At 47.1% G+C, this 23,632-nt stretch overlaps 1 protein-coding gene across 3 annotated transcripts; it reads right to left on the reverse strand.

The window, feature by feature from the left end:
* Positions 1-1,824: 1,824 nt before the first annotated feature.
* On the reverse strand, positions 1,825-22,640 carry Hdac6 (histone deacetylase 6). 3 transcript variants are annotated; one of them, XM_077106605.1, is made up of 29 exons: positions 22,415-22,640; positions 21,931-22,053; positions 21,709-21,837; positions 21,489-21,577; positions 18,789-18,873; positions 18,661-18,701; positions 17,867-17,963; positions 17,627-17,724; positions 16,600-16,704; positions 16,411-16,479; positions 10,995-11,121; positions 10,826-10,891; positions 10,672-10,731; positions 10,508-10,597; positions 9,949-10,055; positions 9,794-9,861; positions 9,376-9,541; positions 9,158-9,286; positions 8,797-8,965; positions 8,381-8,514; positions 7,729-7,797; positions 7,432-7,624; positions 5,830-5,979; positions 3,840-4,014; positions 3,287-3,702; positions 3,016-3,135; positions 2,735-2,881; positions 2,510-2,638; positions 1,825-2,258 (listed from the first exon to the last, which is right to left on the reverse strand). In XM_077106605.1, the coding sequence occupies exons 2-29, from the start codon at positions 22,021-22,023 to the stop codon at positions 2,190-2,192; spliced, it is 3,390 nt and encodes a 1,129-aa protein (XP_076962720.1). In that variant the 5' UTR covers positions 22,024-22,053; positions 22,415-22,640; the 3' UTR covers positions 1,825-2,189. The 3 variants fall into 3 exon arrangements, with proteins under 3 accessions (XP_076962720.1, XP_076962719.1, XP_076962721.1); XM_077106604.1 differs by having other exon boundaries at positions 22,565-22,630; XM_077106606.1 differs by lacking the exon at positions 22,415-22,640 and adding an exon at positions 22,291-22,403.
* Positions 22,641-23,632: the final 992 nt, after the last annotated feature.

The following is a 23,632-nucleotide window of genomic DNA, read 5'->3' on the forward strand; positions in this document are numbered from 1 at the left end:
CCCTAGGAGGGTGAGTGGAGGGGCTGTGCGTACTGGGTGAGGGAGACTGCTGGGGTACCAGGGCCCCCTTGCAGGACTAACCTGGACAACTAGCCCAACCATGCACTTTCCTTACTTCCTTCCTCCGAGTGAGGCGAGGTACAAAGCCCTGAGCAGGGACAGATGAGCCTAAAACTTTTTCCTCCCCGCATCTCTATTTTGGGCTCAGCTTGCACGGTGGCGCCCAGGTGCTCCCTTTCGTCCTATGCAGAGAAGAGGTCCTTGCTTTTGCAGCGCCAGAACCGGCACCCAGCGCCGGGAGCAAGAAGCTCACTCCCCCAGGAAAAAGAACCGCGGACCGGGAAGGGTCCCCTTTAACCTAGCGCTGGAAGACTCCAGCCCAGGCCAGAGTGAGGCTGTGGGTGGAGGCACAGACGGACGGACAGACGGCCGACTCACCTGTGTCCCGGAGAAGCGATGTGCAGGGAAGCTGCAAGCGGATCTGACAGGATGGTCTGGGGGCCAGGCTCCCAGACCCCCAGCAGCGAAGGGGCGGGGGCAGTGGGCATGCGCAGCTGCCCTCTCTCGACCCCCCTCCCACCCGCCCTCAACCCCTGCACCGCCCCCACTGCTGTGGCCACTGCCTGGGTCAAACCTCGGGCACCTGACACCTGGGCGTGAAGGCGGTTCTCCAGGGGTATGATGCGGGAGGCCAGGCCTCTCCAGGTCACCCCCACCCGCCACCACCACCACCACCACCAAGGGTCCCACCTCTCCATGGCCTCGCCTCCGTTTGGGATGAGTCTGTGTGTGCAGGGGAATGCCAGAGGTTGACCCTGAAGGTGGGATTTTGTATTTCTTTGGAGCCAGGTAGTCTGTGAAGTGGCTTTTTGGTAGCTCTGGAGGGGGCTGGGTCCTTCCCCCAAGGGAAAGACTTGTAGGGAAGGGGTTATTCTGTCTGGGTAGAAAGAACCCGATTTGAGATGGATGTGCAAGTTATAAATTTCCTAGACTCCCTTGCAGCTATGGCAATCATAAAACACAGTTCTGACCAATGAGATTGGTTTTGGGGATGGCATCCATTAATATTCTTACAAGGGTGTCGGCCCAAGCTGCTTGTCCTTGTTCTTGCTCTTTCCTCTTCTTTTTGCCTAATGGGCCTCTGGTGGTCATCTTGGGATCAGAAGATGACCATGAAGAGATGTCTAGAATCCTTGGCTAAAGCAATTCTTACCTTGGGTCAATGGCATACTTTCTGCCAGGGTGCTACCCATGACTACCACATCCAGTTAAACAGGAACCCATCCCCACACCCACCAATTAGACCAGTTAGACAGATGGGGAAACCTTGACTTGGTGAAGATACATCCTGAGAGTTATCTTCTCAACTGAAGGCATGGCTGGGACTGGCTGCGAGGCCTCTATTTCTAAGGCAGGCACCCATTTTCTCCTGTATTTAACCTCCAGTGGAGCCAGTCAAGTGTCTCCTCTATTTTATTTTTTTTGGGGGGAGCACTGGGGATTGAACCCAGGGGCTCTTTACCACTGAGCTACATCCCTAGCCATTTCTTTATTTCTTTTTTCTTTTTTGAAACAAACAAGTTGCTTAGGGGTTTGCTAAATTGCTGAGGCTGGCCTTCAACTTGTCATCGTCCTGTCTCAACCTCCTGAGTCACTGGGATTAAAGTTGTGCATCTTCAATTAGATTTCCTGGGGGCAATCAATGGCCAGGGGGTTGACTTGATGAAGACCCACTCCCTCATTACCCAATCCTTCATTACCATCAACCCTGCTGGCTAGGGATGTGGGGTTCTCAACATACTCAAAATTAAAAGGCTTTCTCCATGTTTTGTAATAACTTGCATTTTATTAAATATGCAATCCTGCCATAACTGCCACTTGCCCCCCCTCCAATGTTATCCTTTTGATTTCAGCTCTCTCGTGGAGCTGCTGAGCTGCCCCTCTCTCCTGGGGTAGAGTAGTGGTGCCCCTCAAATAGGCAGCAGGCAGGGGCAGGTCCATGACTGATCATCACAGTCCTCTTAAAAGTATTTAGTACATTTAAATAAGCACCCTTGGGCAACTTTCAAAGGATATTCAGGGTATGGCAGAGTAAGAGGCCACCCTCATCCAGGGTAAGGGGTGCAAAGAACTAAGGCTGGTCTGTCTTGGGCCTCAGAAAGGAGAGAAAAGGGAGCACATTCTGGGATTTAGTGTGGGTGGGGCATGTTCTCCCCAAACTTATATTGGTGGATGATGTTCTTCACATCTAGGAGAGCCTGAGGAGGAGGCAAGAACAGGGTAGGTGAGAGGAGTGAGGACAGTTCTACCTTAGCCAAGAGGTTGCCCTACTCCATCCCTCAACCACCCCCACCCCTAGACTATCTCATAGTCCCCATATCATACTAAATAATCAGGACGCAGCCTTTGGTAGGAGCTGCATTCTCTCTTTACCCAATCACAGAAGGGGATAGGGATGGGTTGGGGGGCAAGTATGTGTCAGGGGTTAAAGGGTCTGCCCAGGACCTACCTGGTGGTGGACATAGGCCTGACAGGGGTAACACCAGGTAGACAAATCAGTGTAGCTGAGGACCAGTGGGTGTCCAGAGGCTTCATGGTGTCGGACCATATGAGCATTGATGTAACGGCTGCAGTAAACCTAAGGTTGGAAAGTAAGTGTCAGGTGGGGCTCAGCACTCACATGCAGTTTGCTCCAAGGCCAACCTGCACCCAATTCCCTTCCTCTGGTCCATACCTGATAGCAAGACAGACACACCCAGTTTTCCTCGAGTGTCCCACAGTCCTCACAAGGTTGGGTTACATCCAGGCCTGCTACAGGAATGGGGCATACTGCCACCAAATGGGGACACCAGGACAGTGGTGTCACAGCATAAAATATGGCCTAGGGTGAATGGGTGAAACTGAGTAAGTTGGGGACCTCATCTCCAATTTTATGTTTCTACATCACATGCTCCTGACTGGGAGTCATGAATTGGCAAGAAAAAAGCCACAATCCTAGCCTCTCCCTGAACTTACCTGGTCCATGCCACTAAGATCCCCAGATCCCATTGTGAGCTTTGAGTCACCCACATCCTGACCTCCAGCCGCCTCTCCTAGTAGGCTCTCCTCTTCTGCAGTCTGAGCTTCTAGAGTTTTCTGGACACACAAAAGGAAATAAATTTACTTGAGAGGCCCAATTCTTACCCCTTCTCCCTGGGTTTGGTGACCTTACCTGAGCTTCACTGCCTAGTTCTAAGGTATTCACATTCTCCACCAGCTAGTTTAGGGACAGCTCTGCTGTGGGTACCTGCACGGGTGAGCCTGCTGGAGTCTTTTTCTCTGTGCGTGAGGTTAGAAGACTTTGGATCAGCTTAGTTCCTCCCATGGCCTCTTCAGCAGTGGTCTGGTCCAGCAAGTCTTCCCCCGTAGTTGCCTTTGAGGCTTCCCCCACAGTTTCTTCTGAGGTGGCCTGGTCCATTGTGGCCTCCCCAGTGGCTGCCTCTGAGGACTGGTCCTGAGTGAGCACCACCTTAGATGTCTCCGATTTAGTCTGGCTCAGAGTGGACTCTTCTGCAGACAATGCTGGGGTAGCTTTCCCCTTGCTTTCTTCTAGAACCTTCCCTTCTGGGGCTGTTATTCCCTTAGCAGATTCAGAATTGGCTGGTTGGGGCACCTTCTTGGTAAAGGACTTAGACTTGTAGGATCCCTCCTTGTCTTCTACCTCTGGAACCATGGAATGAGATCCTTGAGTATGGATTCTGTCCCCTTTCCTGCCTCTATTTCCCTGAGTACCCTCATTATAATTCCCCTGCCCCCTTCTTCCCTGAGTACCCTCATTATAATTCCCCGGCTTCACTCACTCATGACCCTCAAACTGCGCCAGTATTTCTGATGGACTTGGATGGTCTCGGAGATGGAGGCCAGAGCTCCTGGTTGTGGAGGCCGCGACAGGGTCAGCAGGGGTGGTGGGTCTCCAAGGAGGGAGTGGGTACAGGCAGCCATGGACTCTGAGATGGATGTCAGGTTGTAGCCACCCTTTGTTAAGGAAAAGGGGAAGGAATGATATAGAGGAGTTCTTCAGGGGATTTGAATAATTAGATGTCCTCCCTTCCCACTTCCTCTTCCTCTCGACTCCAGGGCCCTACAAGTCTGGAGTGGAGGGCTGGTACCAGGAATAAATGTGAGTGTGATTCACATTTGTAAGATGGGCAGCACTCAGTGAGGTGGTTGTTGCAGGAGGGTAAAACAAAATGCTGTCAAGTGCAAGATAATAATAGTGATAATAGAAATAATGATACTGATAATTGCATCAGTAATAATAATAAATGTCAGTAACTGACATTTATTAGGTGTATGCTGTGTGCCATACCCTATTTTAAATATTTCACGTAGACTAACATACTTAATTCTCACAACCACAGGTGCTCAACATATAAACCTCTGACCTGACCTTTATAAGATGCCTGCTGTGAACCCATATAAAAGGACCTGTCCTGATCTACTATAGAAATGACTTGTCTTACTCTCTACAAGATCCCCTATCTTGAATTTTTCTACATTGTACAGGAACTCTAGCCTCTACTCTTTTTACAGATAAGGAAGCTCAGAGTGGTTAGATGACTTGTCTGAGGTCACAACAGCTGAAGAGGTAGTGCTGGGGTTTGAACTTGAGACACCTGATAAAATAGTCCATGTTCTCAACCACTACCCTGCCCTGCTATAAGCAGTCCTGGACATATTGTAAGTGGGACTTTTTACAAGCCAGCTAATTTCTCAGTGGCTTGCTTCCCCATCTGTAAAATAGTGAAAATAATAGCATAAAAGTTTGCTGACATGGGACTGGGGTTGTAGCTCAGTAGTCTCTAATTAAAATACAAAGTAGGGCTGGGGATGTGAATCAGTGGTCTAGTTCCCCTGAGTTCAATCCCTGGTACCCCCCCAAAAAAAGTTTGCTGAGAGGATTAATGTCTGAATAATGCCTAACAGTAAAAAATCATACAGCAATTATTCAGTTCTTACCATATGCCAGACACTCTTCCATCCACAATTAGCCATCCCCATCTTACAGATAATGAAACTGAGGTATGAAGGCAGAGGCACTGAATCATTTACAAAAGGTCAATTTACTTTGCCCCAGGAGCCAGGCTGCTTGGGTTCAAGCCCCATTTGTGCCATTATTAAGTGTGACTACCTCCTCTGTGCCTCAGTTCCCCTGATCTTTTATTTGTGATACTGGGGAATAAATCTGGGGCCTCACATATGCTAGGCAAGTACTGAGATACATCTCTACCCCAGTTAAAAAAATATTTTGAGACAGGCTCTTGCTAAGTTGCCAAGGCTGGCCTTGAACTTGCAATCCTCCTGCCTTAGGCTCCTGGGTTACTGGGATTACACCCATGCACAACTATACCCAGCTCAGTTCTCTTGATCTTGAGAGAGGAAAATAATGAGGTAAACAGACCATACCTCATAAGGCTGCTTTGTCAGGCAAAGAAAATTAATAATAAATATGAAGTGCTGAGAAGAGAGCTTTGCATATAGTGAGTGCTCAGTTAAAGCTGTTAATGGGGGCTGGGGTTGTAGATCAGTGGTAGAGTGCTTGCCTAGCACGTGTGAGACACTGGGTTCGATTGTCAGCACCACATAAAAATAAATCAATAAAGTCCACAATAACTAATAAAATATTTTTAAAAAGCTGTTAATGCTGTTGTTATTGTCATTATTAATGTCAATTGTGTGCCAACAATCCCAGGTGGAGACACTCAAAGATTTTACGAAACTGCCCTGAGTAATGCAGTTGACTCTTCCAAACTGCCCCCACCATGGGAAGAAAGATTGAAAAAGAGTTACCTCTAGGATAAGGACAATGTGGCCACTGGCAAGGCCCATCAGCAGATGGGTGAGGTGGGCATAACCTTCAGGTGACACCTGGCAGCCCCCAAGTGGGTCCCCTCGTGCAGCATCAAAGCCAGCTGAGACCAGCACCAATTCTGGGTTAAACTGAGGCAAGAAGAAAAGAGAGACATGGGCATGAAGGGAAGGGTTTTGATAGGCAGTAACTGATGGAGACAAAGACAAGTGAAGACAGGGAGATGCAAGCCAGGCAGGAGTGGAGGCTCTGGACCTGGAGACCAGGAAGCCTGGATTTAGAGACCTGAAAAGAAGGAGCATCAGAGGGGAAAATATGAGAAACAGAAACTCAGAACTAGGAAAAAGACACAGACACCAGAGAAATTCAGGGATATTAAGAATGAATAGAAGGGGACATGAGAGAGTCATGAGACAGATGTGAGTTACACAGACATGGAGATTCAGATGTTAAGAGATGGTGTCACGAGAAATGGACAAATAGAGACATGTCCTCATACACATGCACCCCAAGGTCAAACATGGGACACACATGCACATGACACAGGTCATTATACACACAGTGCCAAGAGAGGCAAACATACTTCTGTCACAGAATATGTGACAGTGCAAGCACCACACACAATCACAAGTCCCACATGGACAAAAATGTACATCTGCACTAGTCGCATACACATACTCAATTTCTCAGAAGGAAGTTATTCACAGCTACCTTTGCAGTCATAATCATACCTATGCTTCCATGCCATCATCACCTAGTCACAATGTTCACACACATGCAGTTGCACCCACAGGAGGTGGTCACTTGCATACACAGTCATATACATTCACAGGATGGTTCCTGCCACCCATGTAGATCTAAAGGTGCAGAACCAGGCTTGCAGAGTAGTGTGCACATGCCTGCCCTCAGTCAGACACACACACACACACACACACACACAGCTCACACACATGGAAGGCAGCCACACCCACAGCACCCCCTAACCAGGGAAACATATACACAAATAACCAGGGCAGACAGACATAGAAATGGTGGTCCCACACGGCCTTCCACATCCAGAGGTCTCACAAGTCTGTCAAAGACATAGTAGCATCCAGTGACATACAGTATCACATCTATCACACAGAGAAAAGGGGATGACAAGTAACCACCTGTACAGAGTCATATACATATACCCATCCCCCAGCCCTCCACTGCATACACAGTTCTACAGAGCATTAGTCACAGCCATCCTCACACCCAGAGGATGACACTCACGATGGGAGAAATATAGGACACAGATCTAGTCAGGCCACACAGACTACCACTGCACATCCAAAAGATTCTCACGCAGAGCCACCACAAAAGGTCATCCCATGCAAAGCCAAGATAGTTGCTCACAAACATAATGTCACAAAGAGAGGGCAGTCAAGTGAACAGTCAAATACCCAAGACCATCCCAGCCACCCCTGCCCTAACAACCATCAGTATAGGCACCCATAGGGTGTCTCATGATCAGTCACCAGGCAGTCAGACACACAAAGTGAGGAGGCAGGCACCTGCTGCCACCCTCACAGGTTTGTCACACATATCTTAAGCCTTACCTCATAGGCAATGGGAAGCACCAGCCGATGCCAGGCAGCCAGGTAGTCAGCGTCACCCATGCGGGGCCCATTCCAGGCCACATTGACAGTGAAGCCCTCGCCTGCAGCCCGGCCTATCTGGCTGCTGGCGCCCTCATCCCCCATGGGGAAGAAGGTGCCGTGGTCATAGCGGTGCAGGGACACGTATAGCACACTGCCGGGGATGGGGTTTGGAGGGGGCCATGGCTGGTTAGGGGCCCCAAGCATGGCTTAGTCCCCTTCCTGACCACACCCTTGCCCCTAGCCCCAGCCCCTCACCTGGGATCGTCCTCAAATATGTGCTGAGTTCCATTACCATGATGGATGTCCCAGTCCACAATCAGAATCCTAGGGAGGGAATAGCTCCTCAGTAACCTGGGAAACTTGATCCCTGGGAGAAGGTACAGCTAGGTCCCTGGGAGCTACAGAGAAACTTATTGCTGGGTGGCAGGACCCTGGATCTCTTGGGAAAGTGCTGGGCATCAGGATGAAAGCCCGACTCTGGGTCCAATAAAGGGTTTTCTGTGGGCCTGAGAAAATGCTTGGGGCTGGGTCCCGGGCTCTTTTGGGGAAAATGCTAGTAACTGAGTTCAGGCCTGGGTGGCTAAGTCTTATGTGTATGATCCTGGGTCTTTTGGAGTAAGCACTGGGGGCCTGGGTCTGGGTTCTGTAGGGGTCAGAAAAAATGGGGCAGGACCCTGGATTCTGGTTTATAAGCCATGGGTGCCATGATCTGGGGGTCCTAACAGGGCAGATACTGAGAAGTCACCTCTTGGTCCTTTTCTGGGGAAGTAATGGGCAAGGAGACCCTTGCTTGTTTCTGGGAAAGTTGTGGGGCCTGTGCTATGGACCTGCTAAGTAAGCACTGGGCTGTGAGAGGGGTCTAGGATTTGCAAGGTTCAAGATTTGGAGGTCTTTAGGAAGCCCTTACCGCAGGGCACGTCCACTGATGGCCTGAGCATGACGAGCAGCAACTGCCACAGAATTGAAAAAGCAGAAACCACAGGCAGCATCCTGCTCAGCATGGTGTCCTGGGGGACGCACCACAGCAATGCCATTCAAAACCTGGGAGCAGGAGTGATGAGTTAAGATGGATCCCTGGCCCTCACTCACATTTGTTCTCCCCTTTCTTCTATTCTTCTTTCTCTCTTGTTCCTTCCATCAATTCACCAGCTGCAAGGGATCCCATTCCTGGGATTCCCCTCCCAGTGAGCAGGGAGGCTCCCCATTACCCATTTCCAAGGGCCTTGCTCAATTCCCTCAGGACCTCCTTAAGTGCAGGTGACCCTTTCCATTCTCCTAGGACTTCCTCTCTCTAGCCCAGTACCCATCCTGAAGTGGACACACCTCTCCTGAGAGCACAGCCTCCACCAGGCGACAGGCAGCACCTGTGGCAAGCTGTGCACAGGCAAAGGTGCTGGGGCAGATGTAGATGGAGTCAAAGTTGGCACCCTCACGGTGAAGGTCCCGGGTTTTCATCTTCTCCGTGGCCCGGAGACGCTCCACGTACTCAGAACTGGAGGCACAGAAAGGAGTCCCCAGGAGACAGTTAAGTGGCTTTGTCCCCTTCCTTGGCCTCATCCTGGAAATGACACTTGGGACTCTCTGGGTCCACAGCAGCTCCATACACCATGGAGGGGAGCTCTAGGCTCTGTCCCCCAAAGCCCATCCAGAACCCTATAGCCCACTCACACCACACGGGCCAGACCTGTGGCAGGTAAGCAGCTCAGTGTCGGTGGCAGGCCGCACTGGCAAAATGAGGCAGCGACTAGCAAGGCCCAGCTCCTCTAGGTGGCACATGATTCTCAAGATGCGCTGGGGTGTCTCAGGGTGGTGGCTAGTGGTAGGGGAAAACCAATGATAGGGGCTTAGTGCCTGGGAGGCAGTGACCCCCTACCCATTTATCCCAGCCCTCTGACTGCATACTTGTCCCATAGGTTACAGTGACTCATCATTCTTTGGTCATAGACTAGCCCGGTACGATCCTGTAGCACTGGCCATGTCAGAATAGGCAGCACAGGCTCCCAGGGTCCCTCATCCTCATTCTCCTCTGTATTTTCCTCCTCCAAGTTGTCCTCCTCCACGGTCTCAGCTACAAAGAAAGGTCATGTTCACCCTATTCTCCCAACCTGGATTCCCCTTAATACTCTGGAACATAAGTGGCCCAAACATAAAAAGGGGTGGAAGCCTTAAACCTGGGCCTGGTTTAAGAGAGAGGTCCTGACTCTCCCCCACCAAGGTTTCCCAGGAAAGTCAGAGTGGGTGAGTCTGCAATAGAATCTCCCCAACCCCCAACTTCTCATCCCATGCCCAACTCCCAGCAGGCCCACATCCAGCTTCCTACCTGATCTCACAAGGACCTCCCAGAAGGGCTCAAGGGCTTCTAGAGTGCAGGAGAGTGAAGTCTGGGCACTGAGGGCAGGGGACAGGCAAATAGGATGAAATAGCCACAGGTGGACAGGGAGGGGCCCCCTTCCCCTCTCCTTCACTTGGGCTCACCTTGGGCAGGGGGCACCAGGAGATTCCAGCATGGGACAAGGGTCTCCCAGAAGGGTATGGAGTGATGCACTAACTCCCTCAGCCAGGGAGCGGAGGTTGTAGCCACCCTGAGGAGGGGGATGTGAGGGAGATGAAGAAAGGACCAGATATCACATTCAGGGAAGAATAATGGTAATAATAACAATACTAGGGTGCACACTGCATGCCAAACAAGGTAATAACAGGTGACTGCATTCAATTCACTGGACAATGACATGAAGTGACTGCCATTATCTTTTTGTCTATCTGACCTATAGGAAACAGAGACACAAAGAAATGAAGTGCTCCCTGCAAGGTTGCCCAGTTAGTTAATGAAAATACTAGGCCAGGAACTGCTGATAGACTTAAAAACTCTGTTCTTTTATTGTCTTTTATTTTATTTTTTGGTGGTGTTGGGGATGGAACCCAGGGCCTTGAACATGCTAGCAAGTGCTCTACCAATGATTTATACTCCTAGCCTGAAAACTTTATTCTTAAACCCTCCAGAATCCACAGGTTGAGACAAAGGTGAGTTACTTACCTCCAGAGACAGGATCAGCTTTCCTCCGGCCAAACCCATGAGTAGGTGGGTTAACTGGGCAAACCCTGCTGGAGTAGCAGCCATCTCACCCTGGGGGGATGCAGAGGGTCAGTCTGGCTGTGTAGCTCCTTTGACCACCTATTGCCCTAGGAAGACTGCCTTACCTTGGGGTCCCCTTGGAGGGCATCAAATCCAGCAGCCACCAGGACCAGCTGAGGCTGGAACTGAGGGGGCAAAAGACTACATGAGGCTATCTGCCTTCATAGGCCATTCCTTCAATGTTGTCGCTCACCCCAACATTTCCCAGACTCCTCGAACCTCAAAGGCAACTGGCAGCAGAATGTGCAGGAAAGCAGCAATGTAGTCAGCATCCCGCATCCCCACCTGCCGACAGAGGCATGATGGGAGTCAGTCAGTCACTTGCCCCAAGATGGTGGAAGAGCAGGCCTTGGCCTCACTTTGGGGCACAGGGTGGGTAGACACTGACCTGGTTCCAAGGCACATTGATGGTGTATCCTTGGCCTTGGCCAAAACCTGTGGTGGACCAGTTAGAGGCCTTAAGGTGGGGCCAGAACCGACCTTGCTCATAGCGGTGGATGGAGAAGTAGAGGACACTAAAGGCAGAGGGAAAAAGAGGTGAGGGATTGCCTAATCTGCTTGAGGATCTGAGTTCCATCCTCAGTACCAAAAAAATGTAAGGGAGCTAGAGAAGGTCAATTCCCAGACACTTCCAAACCACAGTTATCACACTTTACTTACCCATTTGTTTTCCTGCTCAACCACTCATTCATTCTCTGCTTCATTAATTTCTCAATTCTTATATCCAATCTTCCGTTAATTTAACCTTCCACTCAGTCCCAGTTTATTGAACTTCCCATTTATTAATTCTTTCATTTATTTTCCCATTATCTTGCTTACTCATTCATTTGTCTCCTAGTAGAACCTCTCTATCAGTGAGTATCACTGGCCCCTCGATGCCCACCCAATTTTAGACTCAGGTCTAAGATCCCAAGAGCCGGCTCCTGACCCTGTGGAAGACTCTAGATCATGTCCTCATGACCAAGGTAGGAACAACAGGGCAAACCCTATGACAGTGGAGGCCCACTGGGGCCATGGGCTCTTAGCTACAGGGAGCCAGTTAAGGCTGAAAACACCCTCAGGCTAGGCTGGGAAGTCCAGTGATTCCTGTGAATGAAGTGGGAGGCCCAGGAGTGAGAAGGGTATGACATGGTTCTATGTGTGAAGCTGGAGTTGGGATGCTGACTAGGAATGCCAAAAGGCCAATCCCTTCTCCTCAGTGCCTTACAGGTTAACTCTACTACTTCTTAAGTAAGAAAGTGAGCACACATAGGAGTGAGAGGTACTAAAACAAAAAAAAATAGATAGGTTCTGACAGAAATTATGACACAGGGGTGGGGTTGTAGCTCAGTGGTAGAGCACTAGCCTAGCATATGAGAGGACTGGGTTCAATTCTCAGCAACACATAAAAAATAAAGTAAAAGTACTGTGTCCATCTATAACTAAAAAAAATATTTTGGTGGTAGTATTGGGTATTTACTCAGGGGTGCTTTACCACTGAGCTACACCTCCAGCCCAGAAGGGGATTTTAAAATACATTCAACCAGCTTCAAGTGGGATGGGAGACTAATAGCACAGGTTTTCCTCTTTGACTTCCTGACATACTAGTCAAAAGATGGTAAAGGAATATTTGTTTATTTATTTATTTAGGGGATTGAACCCAGGGCCTTGTACATTGTAAGTATATGCTTTACTACTGAGTTATACCCCAAGTCTAGTAAAATAATTTTAAAATAAGTGCCAACCTAGAAAGACAGAATGGGAAAAAGGATGCCATAAAATATGAGACTCTAACAAATCTCTGGAAAGTAGATTTTGAGACTCGGGGGGTCCCAGAGGGCCCTCTCCCATACTGAGTAGGAGCTTTGGGGGGACCTAAGATGACCTAAATTATCCCTTCTGCAAAAAAAAAAAAAAAAAAAAAAAAAAAAAGGTGCAGACTCAGGCCAATGCACAGAAAATCAATTCTGAATAGCCAAGTCACTGAATGACAAATTTGCCAAACTTGTTTCTTATAACTGCTTGGTTTAAAGTTTACCTGTTTGCCTTGTCTCCATTATAGTATTTTAAGGACTGTACAATTTGTTTCCCTGCTGCTCTAGTTAAGACTGAAAGATGAGGATTTAGGAGATCAAAGGGCATGGATAGCTTTTTTATTCATTTACAAATTCTTATAAGAAAGAATGTATTGAAGTGTTCACATTTATGCATATAATCAACAATGTATCCAAAAATAACACACTTAAAGCCTGTGATGCACTTTTTTAAAAACATTTTTTTTAGTTGTAGTTGGACACAATACCTGTATTTTATTTATTTATTTTATGTGGTGCTGAGGATTGAACCCAGTGCCTCGCATGTGCTAGGCGAGTGCTCTACTGCTGAGCCACAGCCACAGCCCCTGTGATACACTTTTTATTTTTTTTATTTTTTTGATGCTGGGGAATTGAAACCAGGGCTATGCACATGCTAGGCACACACTGTACCAATGAACTAATGCTCTAGCCTCTCGGATGCATTTAAGACATAAAAAATGTTTAATGATATTCAAGAATTCTTATTAATTTTGCAGGCAAGATAATGAAATAATGCTTTTTCTTTTCTTTTGCCAGTACTGGGGATGGAACCCAAGCCTTGTGCATGCTAAGCAAGTGGTCTATCATGGAGATACATGCCCTAGTCAGTAATGCTTTAAAAAGCACCCTTAAAAAAAGCACTCTTATGTTTTAAAGATGTATTCTGGAATTTTTGCAGAAGAAATTATATGATATCTGGTTTTAGCTCTAAAATAAATATGAGGAAGGCAGTGGTACAGACGTGAATGAAACAAGATTGACCAATGTGTTGAAAAATGTTGAAGCAGTCGATTCAAGAAGACAGTGTGAACAAAATAAAGAACATAGGAGGAAGAAGTTAGTAAGGATAAAAACAAAAAAATTAATGAAGAATTTAAAATACAATAAAACAGTGAGATGATAAAAAAGACAAAAAGTAGATTAGAAAAGATAAGTAAAATAGACTTATCTTTGGCAAGGCTGAAGGAAAAGAGATGCCATCTGGAAGAGGCTCTCTTATTTCTCACATTTGGCAAGATCCTATCTAATGTGTGGGTCCTTTTCCATAGTCCCTAAAGTTGAGACCTGTCAACAGACATTATCTGTCCCCATTCTAGGGAAAATGCTTTTTAGGAAAAAAGATCTACACACACCACAGCAGAGTAATCCCATGATGGCCCGTACAACAGTCCTTTAATTTCTGGTATAGATAGCCAAATAAGGATCATATTTGAGGAAAATCACCAGTATGAAAGAGAAGGGCCAAGAAAAAAATGACCTCAGAATGAAGAATAAAATTCAGAACAGAAGAAAATTTAAAGTGTCTAATCAGTACTTTATAAAAACAAGATCAGGAATGAGAAGGCATAGAAATGGAGAGGAAGAAAGTACTTGGGGAGACTAAAAGAATGTCTAAATACATAATTCAACAAAAGGACTTGCAGATAAATTTGAGGAAATTGCCTAAGACTGCAAACTGAAAAAGAGACAGAAAACGTAAGTTGAAAAAATAAGACGGGGTGGGTACTTGCCTAAAATGTGGGAGGCAATGGGTTCAATTCTCAGCACTGCATATAAATAAATAAAATAAAGGTCTATCAACAACCAAAAATATATATATTAAAAAAAGTATGACAAAAAAGATCAACCCAGAAACATCTAACATCTAAACAGTAGAAGTCCTAAAAAGGGAGAATAGAGAAAATGCAGTAGAAGAAATTATCAAAGATCTAATTGAAGAAAACTTCTAAGGATTGAAGAAAGATATGAGTCTTTAGATATATAATGTCAATTCACTGCTAAGTAGAATGAAGGAGCCAGTGTGAAACTTCAGAACACAGGGGATAAAGAAAAAAATGTAAAAGCTTACAGAGAGCAAATTAGATTACTCAGATAAGAATGAAAAGACACCTGTCAGCAACAGTGAATGCTGGGAAAACAATAAAGCAATGTCTATAGAACAAACATCCTAGATCAGACAAAAGGCCACAGGAACTCAGGATGTATGGGGGGCAAAGTGGATTCTAAGCAGTTGGCTAGATAGAAGGCTATTACTTAGTAAGGACTTGTTCATCAATCACTTTCTGTAGGAAGGGGTAAGCTGGGTACCCTTCTGTGGGAGGGGTGGGGGGTTTGGCAATGTACACCAGACCTTTTACAATATTGACCTGTCTGACCCAGAAAACCACTATTAGATAGTCATCCTACAAATATACTCAAGAGAAGTATGAAATCATATATTTATAAGAATTCACAGTAGAATTGCCTATTACAAAAACTGGGAAGTATTTTAAATACCCAGAATTAAATGATCAGAGGTACAGCCATACAATGGAATGCTCCGCAACCCTTACAAAGAATGAGATGCTTTGTGCTGGGGTTGTGGCTCAGTGGTAGAGTACTGGCCTAGCACATGTTAGGCACTGGCTTCAATCCTCAGCACCACATAAGAAAATAAATAAAATAAAGCTATTGTGTCCATCTACAACTAAAAATATTGAAAAAAAAGAATGAGATTCTTTTAGTTGCACTAACATGGGGGGGTTATCCCTGATATGCTATTACATGAAAACAGCAATTTGCCAAAGAACATGCAATTATCCCATTATGCAGTGTGCTGTTAATAATAATGAGAATTATGAATATTCATAAATCTGTAGGGAAAAGTTAGAATATTACCTAAACTGTGAAAAATATATTTTTTAAATTTTGGTGGTATAGGGGACCTAATCCAGGGTCTTACACATGCTAAGTATCTACCCCTGAACCTTTTTATTTTTTTCATTTTGAGATAGAGTCTCAATAAGTTGCTTAGGCTGACCTCAAATTTGGGATCCTTCTGCCGCAGTTTCTTGAGTAGCTGGGATATAGGTGTGCCTGGCTGTCAAAAGTTATTTTGGAGGTGATGGGAATGATAGGAAACTCTGCTTTAGACATTTTTTGATGTTGAGGATCAAACCCCATAAACATGCAAACATGCTAAGAAAATGCTCTCCCACTGAACTATATCTCCTATTCCATTTAATTTTTTTTTCATGGGGGGTGTGTGTACCAGGGATTGAACTCAGGGGCACTTGGCCACTGAGCCACATCCCCAGCCTATTTTGTATTTTACTTAGAAATACTTAGAGATAGGGTCTCACTGAGTTGCTTAGTGCTTCACCATTGCTGAGGCTGGCTTTGAACTCACGATCCTCCTGTCTCAGCCTGCTGAGATGCTGGGATTACAAGCATGCACCACGTGCCTGGCCTCCATTTAATTTTTTTTTTTTGTGTGTGTGTGTGTGATGCTAGGGATGGAACCCAGGGCTTTGTGCATGCTAGATAAGCACTCCACTACTGAAATATACCCCTAGCTCCAGCTACACCACAGCCCCTGTTTTAGTATTTTTTAGCAAATACTTTGTAGTATTGTTATAATCAGAAAATATTTAAATAGTAATTTGAATAGTTCACTCTAGCTCAAGGGTAAATTGATGAACAAAACCTCCAAATATTTGTGAGTCAAATTCTATCTCTCCCACTTCATTACTGTGTGACTTCTTAACCCATAAAGCTCAATCTCACCAAACTGTTAAATGGGAATTCAACAGTTTCTGCCTCAGAGTGAAGCTAGGAGACAGCAGACACCCAGGGGGCAGCACAGATTCTGGTTCCAGGTGGGCTCAAAGAATATGAATGTTTCCCCTCCCTCCAAACCCCTCACGGTGGGCCTGGAAGGGCTTGAGTTGGGGTGGCTGTGAATCTAGCACAATGGAACTTGTGGTGTACCTGGGGTCCTGGTCAAAGGTGAACTGTGTTCCTTGACCATGGTGTACATCCCAATCCACGATAAGGACCCTGTGAGTGTAAAAGAAGGGAGACTCTGTACAAAGGGATCAAGGGGAATCTGGAGGAAGAGCCCAGACCAGGATACCCCACCCCATGCTACTCTCATAATACCTGCCCTCTGCCACTGACCTCTGAATGTGGTGCTTCTTTTGAGCATAGCGGGCAGCCACAGCCACATGGTTGAACATGCAGTATCCATCCATAAGACTGTGCTGGGCATGGTGTCCAGGAGGCCTGAGCAGGACAGGGAAAGTCACAGATTGGAGGTCCTCCTCTGTAGAGATGGACTCTCCCCTGGTCCACCAACTTCTCCAGTGTTCATGCTGCAAATCTTCCAGGAACTGAGTAACTGGGTTCCTCAAACCCATACCTGTGCCCCAATCTTCTACTATTTCTCCAATGGAGATTTGAAAATGTTCATTAAAGTTATCTATGCATACATTCTCATAACCAGTCATTCTGCTCCAAGGACCTAGCCCGCAACCTACATAAGAAATAGTAAGTTTACAATTGTATCCCATATTTGCTGTGGTATATGCACGAAGAAGCAAATGTTTGGGGAGATCCAAAATGCTCATCGATAGAGGAGTACTTATAGTGCATTTGTACCATGGTATCTACTGAGGTCTACGCTACATATAATAGAGAAAGGTTTCCAGGACATGTAAGTAAAAATGCACAATCCAATGGGAGCGTGTCACTACTGGTGGTAAAAAAAAGGTGAGGGAGGACAAAGGCTCCATCTACTGCATCTCATCAATTCTGAGATGACAAAATGTTCCATGATTTTCCATGCCAACAATAGAATAAAAAATGTTCCTGATTAAGTTCTGATATGTCACTGTTAGATGAATGGAATTCAAGATGTTCCAGATATGAAAAAAAATGTGCATCTTAGAATCAATGGAATTTGATGCTTATCCCTTAAATAATATCATCTGTGGGAGGACGCAGGAGTCATCAGTTATAAAGATTGCCTCTAAGTACAGCAAGTAGTTTGTCTGGGTGACAAAGATGGGAGAAAGACTTCTTATTGTACCCACTTTGGCACCTGTTGACTTTGGATCACACAAAGAGAGTACACAGGCCAAAACATTCTTCATTCGGGGGAAGGACTTTTCAAATATGTAAGATATCAAATGCTGGAAGGTCCTACCTGATAACAGCCATACCATTCCGAATCTCAGCCCCCAGGACGGCATCCACCAGCCTGAGGACAGAGCCTGAGGCCAGGCAGGCACAGGTATATGAATTCTGTAGATAGTGGGTAGACAAAGAGGGAGTAAGAGAGAGAGCAGCCCTATCCATTTAGCTTCTTTTGCCAGGGTGCAGTGGGCATGGGGCCAGGGTATCCCAGGATTATCAGGATTCCTGACCCCACAATTCTCATCCATACCGGATGCAGATAAACTGAGTCATAGGTATCTGCTAGTACACGGAGTTCTCCCTCATTCATGTACTGGGTCGTCTCCATCAGATCAATGTATTCTAGGCTGAGAACACAGGAGATGAGATTCAGGGCTCTATCCTCTGTTCACTGAGAATCCTCCATATTACCAGACTTCTGGTCAAATCAGACCTCCCCCAACTGTAAAATCTGGGGGAACAGCCAGGATACAAGACGCATTCCCTGTTTACCCCCTAGCTCACCTCATTTCTAGTGATATCCTTTGCTTCCCTGCTCTAGCCACCCCAGATCCTACTTTCAGACTTTGGCCAGACTGTTCCAGCTGTTTGTTCCTCCCTTCCTTGCCCTCTTCTTCATCAGACTCACTCCTTTTCTCCCCTCACAGCTCAACTCAAATACCCACTCTGCCAAGCTAGCTTTCTTTGAGCCATACCACACCAGGCCTCTTATTTTGGGTTCCTGTAGCCCTCTGGGGGAACCCTCTGCTCACTTTGCCCACATATTCATCATCTATTGACATAACCAGATAATAATAACAGCAATAGCTCATCATGGGCTGATAGTGTGTTAGGCTCCATTCTAAGCACCTAACATACATCAAGCCCTTCTGAGGAACTTATGTTTATTAGCCCATTACAGGTGATGAGACTGATTCAGAAGGCTCAGGGACTTGTCCAAGGCTGGCCACAGAGTCCATGATATTCTTTCCCAAGGCATTCAGCTTGCCCTGGTTGGTCCAGGGCAGCCTCCTCCCCAGCCCTACCAGGATCCCAAGCTTTCACCTGTGAACCAGCATCAGTTCCTCCTTTTCTGCAAACCGGGCCTGAAGAAATGAGGAATAAAGAGCTAAGGCACAGGCTGTGCCCAGGTCCTGTCAGCTCCCTGCCCTCCATCCAATTGGGGGACTTACCTGAAAGGACACACAGCGATCCAGGAGGCCCTCCTGGATCAGCTGCTCCTTAATAGCGTGGAGCCGCTCAGGGCCTTCTGGAAAACTGGGGACAGAGATGCAGTTATACACACACACACAGAAATGAGAACACTGAGGAGCACCATGTCGGCTTTTGTCACATCTTTGCATTTACCTTTCCATAGCTGTTACCACAGTGGCATCTGCCCTGCCTCCTGTCACTCTCCAGAGTCAGATGCTCTCCACCACCATAATCTCCAGCCTGGGCTCTCACATTATCACCTCACTGGCCTCCCTGCTTTGGTCTTCACTACCCAAACAGTCTTTCCTGCACACATCAGCTGGTGTTTAAGATCCTAATCATAGCTGGGTGCGGTGGCACATGCTTGTAATCCTAGCAGTTTAGGAGACTGAGGCAGGAGGATGGAGAGTTCAAAACCAGCCTTAGCAACTTAGCAGAGCCATAAGCAACTCAGCAAGACCCTGTCTCTTAGTCAAATATAAAAAAGGGCTAAAGATGTGGCTCAGTAGTTAAGTACTCCTAGGTTCAATTCCCAGAACCAAACACAAAACAAAACAAAAACCTAATCAGAGTTGGGTACAGTGTGCCTGTATTTCCAATGAGTCAAGAGGCTGAGGCAGGAGGATTGCAAGTTTGAGGCCAGCCTCAGCAATTTAGCGAGATCCTGTCTCAAAAACTAAAAAATGGCCAGGGGTATAGCTCAGCAGTAGAATACTCCTGGGTTCAATCCTCAATACCACAATAAATAAATACATAAATCCTAATCAGATTATGTCTACCAACTACTCAAAGTCCTTTCATGGCTCCCATCCTATTCCTAGTAAAAGCCCCAATCTTCCCCATCCATGCCCAAAAGGCCCTAAACAAGCAGCCCATCATCACCTTTCTGAGTCCATCTCCCACCCACCAACCCCTCCCTCATTTTGCTTCACTTGCACTGGTCTCCTTGGTTCTCAAATGAACTATGTACCCTTCAGTCAGCCTCTGGGACTTGATCTAGCTGTCCTCCTGCCTAGAACATTGTTCTCCCAGATGGCTTCCAGGGCTCATTCCCTCATTCCCTTATGGTCCCCAGTCAAATCTCAGTGAGGCATTGCTTAACTATCCTATTTAAAATGGAAGCATCCCCTCCACTGTACTTTCTACTGCCAAGATACAAGACATATTCCCTGTTTATCCCCTAGTCCACCTCATTTCTAGTAATATCCTTTGTTCCCCTGCTCTAGCCACCCCAGATCCTACTTTCAGACTTTGGCCAGACTGTTCCAGCTGTCTGTCCCTCCCTTCCTTGCCTTCTTCTTCATTCAGCCTTAGTGCTTTTCCACAGTACAGCTCTCTCCAATACACTATACCATTCTCATCTTGTTTGTCTTTCCCCTCCCCAGAAGGCAGGGGGTCTTTGTTTTCTTTACTGCAGTACTTCTAACTCCTCAACAGATGGTAAATATGTATTCCACAGTTAAGGTCTTTTGTTGTCAAGAGTTAGTCTAAGGTCAGGACAGGGGAGGCAGCTATTCAACTGGTAAACACAGGAGTATAATAATTAACAATTGGCAGGGGCTAGGAAAATATCTAAGATCAGGTATCAGAGGGGGTAGTGACCAGGTAAAGCCCTCTCTGAGATTCTCATTGAAATGTAAAAGTTGGAAAAGGAATTGGCCAAGGGTAAAGACCCAAGGCAAGAGGGTGCCTGGCCTGTCAGAAAAACAGCAAGGGGACTGGTGTATGTGAACTGATGTGAAGTGAAGTGAAGTGAAGCAAAGCGAATGAGGGGGAGGATTGGCCAATGAGGTCACAAAGGTAATGTGAAGCTAGATCACGCGGAACTTTAAGAGGCCAGGATGAGGAATTCAGACTTTACCTTGAGAATAATGTTCTGCCCTTGAAGTTTTTGTTTTGCTTTGGTAACAGGGATTGAATACAGGGGTGCTTAACCACTGAGCCTCATCCCCAGCCCTTTTTGGTATTTTATTTTGAGATAGGGTCTCACTAAGTTCTTAGGACCTTGCCAAGTTGCTGAGTCTGGCTTTGAACTCTGGATCCTCCTGCCTCAACCTCCTGAGCCATTGGGATTACAGGCGAGTGCCACAGCATGCACATAGTCCTTGAAGTATTTTAAGAAAGGGAATCACCTCATACATATTTTTAGGTTGCTATGTGGAGGCTGGAAGCAGGGATCTAGTGTAGATAAGTCACAGATATTGAGTATATTTTGAATACAGAAATTACTTTGTAGAGTGGATGAGAGGTATAATCCTATTTCAGCATGAATATCCCTTCCTTGGGGAAGCCTCTTGGGAACCCTTGGATGCTAGTCCAATGTCCTCTATTAAATATTCCTGAATCTTCTAGGCTTATTACATCATTAACACCGCCTACTTTCACCAGCTGTTTTAACTGATCTGCCCTCCTATTCACTCATCAGCTCCCTGACAAGGAACCCTATCTATCTTCTTTGGCACATTTATATCACCAACTCTTGCAACATTGTAGACACTCAATAAATGTATGTTGGTTAAATGAGAAGAATCCTTTCAAGAATAAGCCCCACCCTCTTAAATTATCTGCTTCCAGTCTCCAGGCTGGTGTAAACAAGGATTCATTCTTGCTAAGGGGGCGGGGGTCCAAAGTGTGTGTGATTGTGTAGTTTGGGGACAGTCTGGAGGACCCAGCCTCACCTGTCATCCCAGAGGCAGTGGAATTCATTGAGCTGCTCATCAAACACCAAGCCAGTGCCAACCTGTGCCTTGGACTGCAGGTTTAAATCCTGCAGGAAAAAAGAGAGACACAGATCCATTCAAGTCCTGAATCAGAGGGAACATCCCGTACAGTCCAAGGTGGAGAATCTCAGGGTTCAGATTGTCACACAAGGCCAAATTAGAGCCAGGCCCCTCTCACCAGTCCTTGAAGCCCCACGACTAGGTCTTCTTCGGTTGCTTGGCTGAGCTTCTTCATTTTGCCTTTCTTCTTTACCTCCGCTAGATTTGGGCTTGAGCGAGATATGGCACCCTTCTTAACACTCCGCTTCTGCCAATAAGAGAGAACGGTCAGAGTTCAGATTCTGGGGCTTTGGCTGGCTTACTCTCCCTCCCCCTCATCAGGGCAGGTCTGGGGCCTCACCGAGGTGACGCTGGAGTCCTGAAGGGGCGACTGTGGGCTGTGCCTGCTCCTTCTCTGCCTGGTTGTATTGGAATCCTGCCCGGTGGAGGTCATTGTTGGGGAGCTTTGTCCTCTGACACAGTTCTGGAGGGCCAGAGACGGCTTTGAGCGGGTTGGAGTCCCTAAGGACCCCGCAACCCAGCTCTTTTCCGGGCCCCGCCCCCTATACTAGACTCCATCCCTTACGCTATCCCATTCCCCAGTGCCTTCTAAACCCGCCTTTCTGAAGGCCCTTTCCATCCACTGAGGTGTCCATTCCATCTGGTCCCGCCCGTTCCCCTGGACTGCACCTCTTTCACATGATTCTTTCTTCGGTCTTACCTTTTCACTGAGCAATTAACCCCCAGGCTTAGTCCGTTCGGGGCCTGCACTTTTCCAGCCAATCACCGCCCCTTCCACTCTACCAAGCCTCATTCCCAGGCCCTTTCATTCCTCTAAGACTCACCCAGTCTCTAAAACCGCATCCCTTCTTCACAAACCAGCCCTTTCCGGCCTATCTCCCGGGAAATCGCCCACCCTTTCACACAGTCAGACCCAGGCCTGGCCTCGACTCCACCCTTAACGATTCATTTAACTCCTCCCCTTATCGGGGTACCTTCCTCTCCATCAGATCCCGCCCCTATAGCGTTTCAACAAGCCCCGCTCCTCCGAGGACTGTCCCTTTCCTTTCACCCGACCCCACCCCCTGCCCACACCGGATCCCTAACGTTTCATCAAACGCCATCAGCCAGTCCCGAGACGCCTCCCGCCAGCCCCCGCCCTCTTCCCGCCTCAGCCATCTATGCCGGCCAATCCTTTGCGCTTCACTCACTAAACGCAGCCCCTTTCTCAAACTCCGCCCTCGGCCCACGCCGCCAAATTCCCGGCGACCTGTGGGGCCGCGGGCGCCGGATCCTCTTTTTTCCATTGGGTTAGGTCTGTCGCCTGCCCTCCCAAATCCCGCCCAGAGCAGGGATGGTGTCTTTGGAGCCGGCCACACCTCTCGCGAGCTCAAAAAAGAAAACCAAAAAAAAAAAAAAAAAAAAAAAAAAGTACCGCGCCTTATGGAACGACAAGAGTCGCATTGCGACTGCGTGAAGCGCGTGTCAGGGGTTCGAAACCGAGATCCAGCTGTAGCGCCCCTTCCCCCAGCTACCGTCCACTGTCGTCCTGGTTGCACTGACCGCCATCCCTCCCTCTCTGTCTGGAAACCGTAGATGCCCTTCAGACACACGCCAACTGTGTCGTGTAGTGTTTCCAGAGCAAGCAAGGAAATGAGGGCCTTGGGGAAAGTGGCGTCTTCTTCCCAGGGTTTCCTGCGTGGTGCATAGTGATGACATGGCGTGAGCAGGCTGGTGGCTGGGCTGAGAGCCGGGTTGACAAAGGACGATACCTGGTGTTAGAGAAAATGGGAGTTGTTATGATGATAAATATGAGAATGTTCCGACTTAATGTTCACTTACAGTGTTCCACAAGAAGCACCGAATGTTACTTGTGACATTTCTACTGTGGAAATGGGTGATGGGTGGAAGGAGTCTTAGTGGGGCCAAGTAACAGCAATACTAGCAAGTATTATGTGGCAGGCATTGTTGAAAACCACAGTTCTATGAGGTAGTTCCCAGTATTAAGGCTGTTTTACAGATAAGGAAACTGAGGTTATGAGACTTAGAGCCATGTGACTTTG

Source organism: Callospermophilus lateralis, chromosome X, assembly GCF_048772815.1.
Source record: "Callospermophilus lateralis isolate mCalLat2 chromosome X, mCalLat2.hap1, whole genome shotgun sequence".
NCBI classification, from domain to species: Eukaryota; Metazoa; Chordata; class Mammalia; order Rodentia; family Sciuridae; genus Callospermophilus; species Callospermophilus lateralis.